At 42.1% G+C, this 11,162-nt stretch overlaps 1 protein-coding gene across 2 annotated transcripts in view; it reads right to left on the reverse strand.

The window, feature by feature from the left end:
* LOC139366368 (follistatin-related protein 5-like) overlaps nt 1-5,289 on the reverse strand; it is a 187,083-nt gene extending 181,794 nt beyond the window's left edge. For both annotated transcript variants that reach the window (XM_071103776.1, XM_071103777.1), the window contains exon 1: nt 5,145-5,289. In XM_071103776.1, coding sequence (XP_070959877.1) covers nt 5,145-5,167 — 23 coding nt within the window. In that variant the 5' untranslated portion in view covers nt 5,168-5,289. The remainder of the gene's footprint in view (nt 1-5,144) is intronic.
* Nucleotides 5,290-11,162: the final 5,873 nt, after the last annotated feature.

The raw sequence follows: 11,162 nt of genomic DNA on the forward strand, positions 1-11,162 counted from the left end.
CCTACCATCTCCACAATCACTACCATAACTACCATCACTACTATTCCTACCATCCCTACCACAACTACCACTCTAACACCCCTACCATTGACTACCATCACCACCATCCCTACCATCACTACAGTCATCACCATCCCTACCACTAGCATCTCTACAATCCCTACCACCCCCAGCACCTGTACCACCCCTACCATCACTACCATCCCTACCATCACTTCCACCAATAACATACATACCATCTCCATATTCACTACCATCACTACCATCCCTATCATCACCATCATCACAACCAATCAATTACATAACAACCATCCCTACCATCAACACAATCCCTACTATCACCACCATCACTGCCGTCCCTTCCATCACCATCATCACCACCTTCACTACCACAACTACCACCACTAACACCACTACCATCACTATCAACACCACTACCATCAATAACATAACAACCATCCCTACCATCAACACAATCCCTACTATCACCACCATCACTGCCATCCCTACCATCACCACCATCACCATCATCTCTACCACAACTACCACCACTACCATCACTATCAACACCACTACCACTACAACCACTATTGTCAATAACATAACAACCATCCCTACCATCAACACAATCACTACTATCACCACCCTACCTACCATAACTACCATCCCTACCATTACTACCACCACTACCATCACCACCATCACTACCACCACTACCATCACCACCACCATCCCTACCTTCACTACCATCCCACAATCAATAATATCACAACCATCACTGCCATCCCTACAATCACTACCATCAGTACCATCCCTACCATCACCACCATCACTACCATCCCTACAATCACCACCATCATCACCATCACTACCATCCCTACAATCACCACCATCATCACCATCACTACCATCCCTACAATCACCACCATCATCACCATCACTTCCACCACTAACATCCATACCATCTCCACAATCACTACCATCACTACCACAACTACTTTCTACCATCACTACCATCCCTGCCATCACTACCATAACATCCATCCCTACAATCACTACCACAACTACCATTACCAACATCCCTACCATAACTACAATCACCACCATCCCTAAAACAACCATCACTACTATCCCTACCATCACTACCATCCCTACCATCACTACCTGCACTACCTTCACCACCATCATCACAATTCCTAAGTATCACTACTATCAGTACCATCCCTACCGTCACCAACATCCTCACCATCACTTCCACAACTAACATCCCTACCATCTACACAATCACTACCACCACTACCATCCCTACCACATCTACTTTCACCACCATCACCACCATCCCTCCCATCACTACCATCACCACCATCCCTCCCATCACTACCACCACTACCAGCACCACCATCAACACCATCCCTACCACCACTACCATCACTACCCTCATTACCATCACTACCATCACTACCCTCAGTACCATTGCTACCATCACCACCACCACTACACACCACCATCTCTACCATCACAACCATCCCTACCATCACCACCATCACTACCCTTATTACCATTACTACCATCACTATCATCACTACACACCACCATCTCTACCATCACTGACATCACAACCATTCCTACCATCACCACCATCAAAACCATCCCTACCATCACTACCATCACCACCATCACTACCACCAATACCATTCAAACTGTCAGGATCATCACAATCATCCCTACCATCACCACCATCTCTACCATCCCTACCATCAATTCCATCTATACCATCTCAACCATCACTACAATCACTACAATCACTCCCATCCCTGCCATGACTTCCACCACTACCATCCTGACCATCATTACCACAACAACCATCACTACCATCCCCACCATCACTAAAACCACTACCATCACTACAATTACCACCATCAGCAGCACTATCACTTCCATCCCTACCACCACTATCATCACTACCATCACCACCATCACTACCAGTAGCCTAGATACAAGAAAATACCTTGACATTATCTCTATACTAAAGCTGAGAAAAGAACTGAAGAAATATACAATGAAATTAAAGTGAAATTACTTTGCTTTACAAGCGCAATAGAAGCATGGCTTTCCACTACCATCCGTACCAGCACTACCACCACTACCATCCCTACCATCCCTACCACCACTACCATCACAACCATCACTACCATCACTACTATCACTACCCTCAATACCATTACTTCCATCACAACCATCACCACCATCACTAATATCTCTTTCACCACTACCATCCCTACCATCACCACCATCCCTACTGTACCATCACAACCATCCCTACCATCACCGCCATCCCTACAATCACTACCATCCCCATCATCCCTACCACCGCTACCATCACCACCATCCCTACCACCACTACCATCACTACCATCCCTACCACCACTACCATCCCCACCATCAACACCATCCCTACCACCACTACCATCACTACCATCCCTGCCATTACTTCCACCACTACCATCCTGACCATCACTATCACCACAACCATCACTACCATAACCACCATCAGCACCATCACTACCATCCCTACCACCACTACCATCACCACCATCACCACCAGTAGCCTAGATACAAGAAAATACCTTGACATTATCTCTATAGTAAAGCTGAGAAAAGAACTGAAGAAATAGACAATGAAATTAAAGTGAAATTACTTTGCTTTACAAGCGCAATAGAAACATGGCTTTCCACTACCATCCGTACCAACACAACCACCACCACTACCCTCACTAGTGGCGAAATTCAGAAATCTCAGAAAAGCAGTACTAATCTGGGATCAGTTTTACCTTTTTAGATAGCAATGATTAAACTGCGGGACCTGATTCTAGACCAGAACTCCTAGATGCTTCATGAATACAGGCTGAGATTCCTGATGATTTCCTTTCGGGAAAGAAATATGCCACTTTGAGTAGCGAATGTGCACGCGTTGGTTTTGTCCCCAGGGTAATTGCCAAGTCATTGTAACGGGAGGCAGAGCGCACATTAATTCCTGCTATTTCATCAATGCCTGTCTACTGAGGAATGTATTATGTTCGGTATTCCAACAACATTATTACGTCAACATGTGTTGATTATGAGGTGCTATTCTGTGTGTGTGTGTGTGTGTGTGTGTGTGTGTGTGTGTGTGTGTGTGTGTGTGTGTGTGTGTGTGTGTGTGTGTGTGTGTGTGTGTGTGCGTGTGCGTGTGCGTGTGCGTGTGCGTGTGTGTGTGTGTGTGTGTGTGTGTGTGTGTGTAATGTTGTATCATGCATGCTTGTATACCTACATACCTGTTTATGTAAAGAGGGTTGTTATAGGTCACTTGCCTCATCATCACTCATGTAACATTCATCCCACTACAGGCCATCCACAACTTCAATAGACACTGACAGAAACTGATTGATAAAAGTATAAAGCCCTCCAACTCAACTCTGGACCTAGAAGCTAGTTCCATTGTGTTTTTTTCATTATTCCCCTCTAATCAGGGACTGATTTAGACCTAGTACACCAGGTGGGTGCAATTAATTATTAGAACAGAAAACCGGCAGGTTCCGGACCTCGTAGGGTAAGAGTTAAATACCACTGCAATAGAGGGTCAAAATCCTAGACTGGTATCCTCTGTGAGTCTGTCTGTCTGTCTGTCTGTCTGTCTGTCTGTCTGTCTGTCTGTCTGTCTGTCTGTCTGTCTGTCTGTCTGTCTGTCTGTCTGTCTGGCTGGCTGGCTGGCTGGCTGGCTGGCTGGCTGGCTGGCTGGCTGGCAGGCGGGCTGGCTGGCTGGCTGTTGGCACAAACCCATTAAATGGAAGCTCACAATTAGAAACAGCTGATCGATAGAGTGAGTGGACAGCATGGGCGATGCTTGAATATTAATAGCGTTACTAGTTGAATGACTGTTAAAAGCATCTTCTCCATATTCATAGCCTTCTAATGAACTTGAATCAATGTGGCTCTGCCAGCTTTCTTTAAATGCAACTCCATATTCTTAGCCTTCTAATGAACTTGAATCAATGTGGCTCTGGAGGCATTCTTTAAATGCAATATATGTACCTGACATGAGCGGTTGAGCTGTGTCGTGAAATGGCAAAGAAGGCTGAAATATATCTGGAAAGTTTGGGGAGATGGCCTATGCATCCCTAATTCAAAGGGCACTACCCTTTCATTAATAGTCTGGGAGTTTCTAATGAGATTCTAATTACTGTTATCTTCTAGTTTGGATGGCAAGGGGCAGGGAGAAGTAGAGGGTCATTATAGGCCTGTCAGAGACAGACAATCCAAAAACACATTGGGTAGATTTTCTCCAATCAACCCATTTAATCAACAAAGAGGTCATTAGAATAAAACAATGAAATACTTAAGAGTTTATTCAAACCGAGAAGCACTATCCAGTCGGATTTAAAGATTAAGATACAGTATAACAATTGAAAGGGGGAATCAAACATATAGAATGAATGGCCATCACGGTCTCATACAAGACTATGCCTATAGCTAAATGAGTCACGCGCAGCGAGAGAGACGATGAAATTAAAACTCGAGTATAATCCCTCAGCCGCTAACGGTGTCACTCAAGGATTAGTGTGCAAAAATAAAAAAATAACACGCTAAATACTATGCAGCGAAATTAAACGCCCGAAGCACTGGCATGGAGCGTCCCTGACATTCCCCAAAATATTGACTTTGTTTCAGAACTCGGCTACCCCTCACGGAATTCTAGCAGGCTACAGTAGCGGAGTAGCCTATAGCGCACTAACATAGAGTAAACCGTGAAGACTCAACTCGCAACTTCATTGCCATCAACTGAACTGTAGCCTATTGCCTACAGTTACGGCATAGATGAGTTTATCAAGACCTGTGGTAAGTAAACTAAATCCCAAACCTGATACATATATTATTTGAATATTGTATTTAAATAAAAGGACAGATTTCAAGTAATGGGGAAATAGTTTTACGCAGGGATTTGCCCTTGATGTCCATTACATTGCAGTTCGATGATAAATAAAACACACTTTTATGTAAGGTGCACTTTCAGTGGGCTATGTTGTATATTTATATTTACATTTCACAGTTTTCATTTGTTTTTAGCAGAAGAAACACTTGAAATATCCATGTCTATTGTGCTTTACCTGTATGTCCAGACGCAAACCATCCAGAAGGATAATCCGCACGAGATTAGGAAAAAAAACTGTAGTTCACAACAACTATATATCAAATGGGTCAGATGAAATCCACCGTTTGTAACTAGAAATCCACACAATATACCTTAGAATAAGTTTATAAACGGGTAGTCTGTAAATCCTTTTCGAATACCATCAACCATTTTGTATAAAGACCGAAACCCTGATTTTCAGCACAGCACCACCGGAGGAGTGGACAGCTCCGTTAGAAACAGCGGTCTAACCTCACTCTCTTGTCTCCTGTGCCACTGAGGCACCAGCCACCAGCTCCAACCTCACCTACTGGCTGCGTCCCGATCCGATTTACATACAATCACAGGACGAACCAATCAAAAGCCCCACAGAAAGCTCCTCCAGAGCGAGAGTGGAGACAGACAATCTGCCTCGTCTGATTCCATTCGCTGGATATAATTGTCCTTGACTTGAGATGAATTGGGGTTCGGGGATGTCGAATGTCCCCGTTCCTACTGTTCAGAATTTTGCGACACTGAAATTAGTCAGTCAAGTCCTGCAAACCATCATGAAAGTAAGTAACCATTAACAGAGGAGGTATTACAAATACATACAAATACAATAATCTATGTTTTCAGGAAATTATTCATATTTTGTCCATCAATGTGCACATTATCAAATGGTACCACATCTTTTTCTAAACTGAACAGTATTGTAAAAGCATATTCCTTCAAGTTATTCTACCAAACACAGAACCGTTTCAATGGAAATTGAGCTGACTACATCTCAATAAATTGATATGGTAAACCATGAACCCTATCCTTCTTGAAACAATAGTGAAACTGAACAATTATCTTTGAATTCCAGGCTAAGTATGTGAATAGGTTTATTCAAATATAATTGTATTTTAAGTCACCAAGCATGATCAACATTCAAGCCAAAATAGCTATGTGTCACGTACACATTAACATAATCAAACATGATGCACAGGATAGTCATCCAGCCCCATATGTCAACCATGTCATTGCCGCTGCCAAATCAAGTTACAGCATGATTTATGGTTGGAATAAGTGGAAACCTTCCATAAAACATTCTCCCAACGGGCTTGTGTGTATCATGGCACATCTGTGCACAGAAGACCCATCTCACCCAGATATTGCTGAAATTGCATCGATTTATCATATTGTCATACATTTACATGTGAAATATGGTATTGGAGAAAACAGGGGAAATATGTAAATGTCAATATGTGCATGAGAACTAAGCATGATTATTTCAGACATTGAATGGGCAAAAACATCCTGTCTTATGTGTCTCTTATTTTAAGAAGGATTATGATGGTACTCTAATGGGGTGTGGAAGCAATACCACAGATGTGATTTTGTGACTGGAGTTTCACATTCTATTATCTATGAAAGTGTTCTGCAGAGCTCCAGATTGCATTGTCAACCTCGGCTACAACCACTGTGACAGGCTGAATTACTAGGCCTTGGCGCATGGGACCCCGGGCCCCACAACTTGGTTGGCACTTATGGTTCTGAGACGGTTGTGTAAGAAGAATCAGAGTGATGTTAGATGACCTCTCTACTTAACCTCTTGACACCAACACAAAGCTCTCAGTGTGATGGTAAAATTATCTGACAAGGGACACCTTTGTCTTTGTCTGAATATTTTTTTTTAAACTCCTGTCCAGCCTTTGTGTGCAATGTATTATTATTAGTGCATTCATCTGCTCTTATTCATTTGTATTGCCTGTTACAAGGAGTCCTAAGCTCCTTTATACTGAACAAAAATATAAACGCAATATGCAACAATTTCAAAGATTTTGCTGAGTTACAGTTCATATTAGGAAATCAGGTAATAAAAACAATTAATTAGGCCCTAATGTATGGATTTCACATGACTAGGCAGGGTTGCAGCTATACTGTAGGTGGGCCTGGGAGGGCATAGGCCCACCCACTTGGGAGCCAGCCCCCCCAGAAGCCGGATGTGTAGGTCCTGGGCTGGAGTGGTTACACGTGGTCTGCGGTTGTGAGGCCGATTGGACACACTGTCAAATTCTCTAAAACGACATTGGAGTCGGCTTGTGATAGAGAAATTAACATTCAATTCTCTGGCAATAGCTCTGGTGGACATTCCTGCAGTCAGCATGCCAATTGCACACTCCCTCAAAACTTGAGACATCTGTGGCATTGTGTTGTGTGACAAAACGACACATTTTAGAGTGGCCTTTTATTGTACCCAGCACAAGGTGTAGCTGTGTAATGATCATACTGTTTGATCAGCTTGTTGATAAGCCACACCTGTCAGTTGGATGGATTATCTTGACAAAGGGTAAAATGCTCACTAACAGGGATGTTAACATATTTGTTCACACCATTTGAGAGAAATAAGCTTTTTGTGCATATGGAACATTTCTGGGATCTTTTCTTTCAGCTCATGAAACATGGGACCAGCACTTTACATTTTGCATTCATAGTTTTTTCAGTGTAGTTAGCCTTATAATGCATAATGTCACCTGTTTGTGAAGCTTAATGAATACATTTAGTCAGTATGTGTTTTTCACGCCAGTTTTAATAAGCCTTCATATGTTAAAGTAATCCTTAGTAGGACTAGCACTAAGGGACAAAATAAGGGCACTTTAAATGCCATTCATAATGCATTACACTTAGACAGATCACAGAAAGGGTTACAAAAGCATTAGCAACATCAACACAACCCAAACTAACCTAAGATGGAGACAACAGTTATTTAGGACTTTGAACCTTTAAGAACAGATTAAATGTGTTCCTGGAACGTTCTTGGAGAAGGATGTTTTGGTACAAACATTCTATAATCATCAGTACAGCTGGACAGTTTTTGTGTTATGAGTGCATTTTCCTCAACCTAACAAATGTTCTGGGAACATTCACAGAACCAACTTACTTTTGATGGGAATACATTACTGACACATTGTGTCATTACATTACTTGGAAACCTATGGTACCTTTTGGGGAATGTTCTGTGGTGGATATTACAGACATTCCAAGGATATTTCATTTTATATTTCATTTTATTTTATGAAAAACATTCTTTGAACTTTGGAGGGATGTTATCATCCTGATGTTAGATAGGCCGCTGCGCCACTTGGGAGCTTCTAAGGCACTGCATCTCAGTTGCTAGAGGTGTCACTGCAGACCCTTGTTTGATTCCAGGCTGTATCACAACCGGCCGTTATTGGGAGTCCCAGAGGGTGGTGCACAATTGGCTTAGTGTTGTCTGGGTTTGGCAGGGGTAGGCCGTCATTGTAAATAAGAATTTGTTCTTAAACTGGCTTGCCTAGTTAAATAAATACATTTAATTTAAAAAAAGAACCCTCATTTGAATGTATTGATAATCTTGGCTAATGTTCTGGGAATGTTCCCAGTTTGCTGGGTGGGCACTGACTTGGCAGGGATATATTGCCTTGAGAGTTGAGACACTGACTTCTGAAGATGTGGGCGAGTTGGAGAAACACCTTCCCTCGGTTCCACTTCCAGTCCTTGGAATCTCTGTCTGAAAGAGAAATCATTACTCACCATCAGTAAATAGGGGTTCAGTCTCAGGGCAGTATGATCCAACCAGAGCCCACCCACCTTAGCTGGCAGCCTGGATGTCCTTCCACCAAGTCTAGGCAGGGAGAGTCTGAGAGAGGAAAAAAATATGATTCATATTAGTTGGGTCAATTAAAGCGTCAATCAGTAATTTAAGCAATGTTTTAGTGGAAAGCTGAGGGATGGGGCTGGAGAAATGTAACCACTCTCAAATTCATAGACAGAGCTATGGATGCAAGGACTGACCATCCATGATATTACAATTAAGGTTTTAACCAAGTTTTGAGGCTATATAGTGTTTGTTTACATTTACTTTGTTTACAAACATTGACATAAAACAAGCTTTTATTTTGGGTTCTGATGGGGTACGACAGTTGAACTAAGCTCATGAGGCCTTTATAAGTTATAGAATCAATGGGTACATATCATTAATTTATAAGTCCAAAAATGGATGTAGCAACTGCAGATTGCCCCTTTAAGTACCTCTAGCTAACCTTTTGTCTAGCTAAATGTTTGAAGATGTTAGGAGAAACAAGAAAACAAGAACTTTAGAAGTACAAAGGAAGGTGATAAAGGTGGTGATAATAGGAAATTACTTTTCTAACTTGATCAAAGCACTTTTGTAATCGAAGTGATGTTGAAAACACAACAGGATTTTGACACTCAAGCCACGAAGTGGAGAGAGATAGCTAATTACCCTTGTCATGATCAACAGAGAAGCACACAGACACATACGCACAAATGCACACACACACGCACACACGCACACACACGCACGTGCACACGCACACGCATGCGCACACGCACACGCACACACACACACACACACAAAGTAAGCTGTATTTTATTATATAACAGTAGTTGATTGAGGTATACAGTTTTTCCCCCCAAAGACCTTGCATCCCTGTTGGCATTGTGTTTAATTAAGATAGGACAACATGCTAATTTGTGTCAGAGTATAAGGCAAGATGTATTTTCAGTTTGGCATCACTATCTTTGAAAGTGTTTGTTTTGTTACATGTACATGTTTATTCTACAACATCCAGTAACATTTACTTGCATGCCTAAATGTGCAACCAAGTGCTCCGATCAAAAAATACACTTATATAAAAAATAAAAACTCTTGATGCTTCCAACAATTTAATTGGATCTTATTATTGTCTTATTATTGCCGGTATTTATTGTTGATGTATTGCACACCTGTAGCCTGTAGCCTGTTTGCATATGGGCATTATTTCCATGTAAAAGGACCCATGAGCACCAACATGTGAAGTTCATAGGAGCATGTCAAATAGGCAAACAACATACGCACTATACACACACACACACACACACACACACACACACACACACACACACACACACACACACACACACACACACACACACACACACACACACACACACACACACACACACACACACACACACACATACACATGGATTTTGTGTTGTAGGCATGTGGTAGTAGAGTAGTGGCCTGAGGGCACACACTTAATGTGTTGTGAAATTGGTTGTGAAATGTATTGTAATGTTTTAAAAGTTTGATATAACTGCCTTAATTTTGCTGGAACCCAGGAGGCAGCAGCTAATTGGGATCCATAATAAATACAAATACAACAAAAAAAATTAAAGCCAAGAGTCTATATTTCCCATCGTAAAAATGTGGAATAAGCAAAGTGTCACGACTTCCACCGAAGCTCCTCTCCCTGTTCCTCTCCCTGTTCCTCTCCCTGTTCCTCTCCTTGTTCCTCTCCCTGTTCCTCTCCCTGTTCCTCTCGCTGTTCCTCTCCCTGTTCCTCTCCCTGTTCCTCTCCCTTTTCCTCTCCCTGTTCCTCTCCCTGTTCCTCTCCCTGTTCCTCTCCCTGTTCCTCTCCCTGTTTCTCTCCCTGTTCGGGCGGCGCTCGGCGCTCGGCACTCGGCGTCACTGTTCTACTAGCTACCACCGATTCCTTTTCCCTTTTCTGTTGGGTTTGTCTTGATTGTTTTCACCTGTTTCTTGTTAACCGTTTATTCAGGGCTATTTAAGCCTTCAGAGCCTGCCTGCTTTTGTGCAGGCTTATTTATTTTGCTGTCAGTGGAGGTTCGTGTTTTATTGCTTACGGTTTGTTTTCGTTCCTGTTTTTGTGGTCATGTGTTCCTGTTGTTTTTGGCTTGACCCATATTTGAAATAAACATTCTCCTTTGGAACTTTGCTCTCTGTGCTTGACTCCACACCCACCACTCCTAGCTATCCTGAAACAAAGGCTTTGAATTCTGGTCAAAAAGATGTAAAGGGGTATTAGACAACATCTACCTGGAAAAAGGTATTAGAAATACGTAAAAACACAATAATGTTGAGGTAAAGACCCCTGCCAACTAATAATAACACATATTTAGTTTTGGATAAATTATTTACCTTCTGTAAGTTTAAGAAACATTGCCTTGTGCCTTGTAAATCTGT

The sequence above is a fragment of the Oncorhynchus clarkii genome, chromosome 14 (genome assembly GCF_045791955.1).
Source record: "Oncorhynchus clarkii lewisi isolate Uvic-CL-2024 chromosome 14, UVic_Ocla_1.0, whole genome shotgun sequence".
Taxonomy (NCBI): Eukaryota; Metazoa; Chordata; class Actinopteri; order Salmoniformes; family Salmonidae; genus Oncorhynchus; species Oncorhynchus clarkii.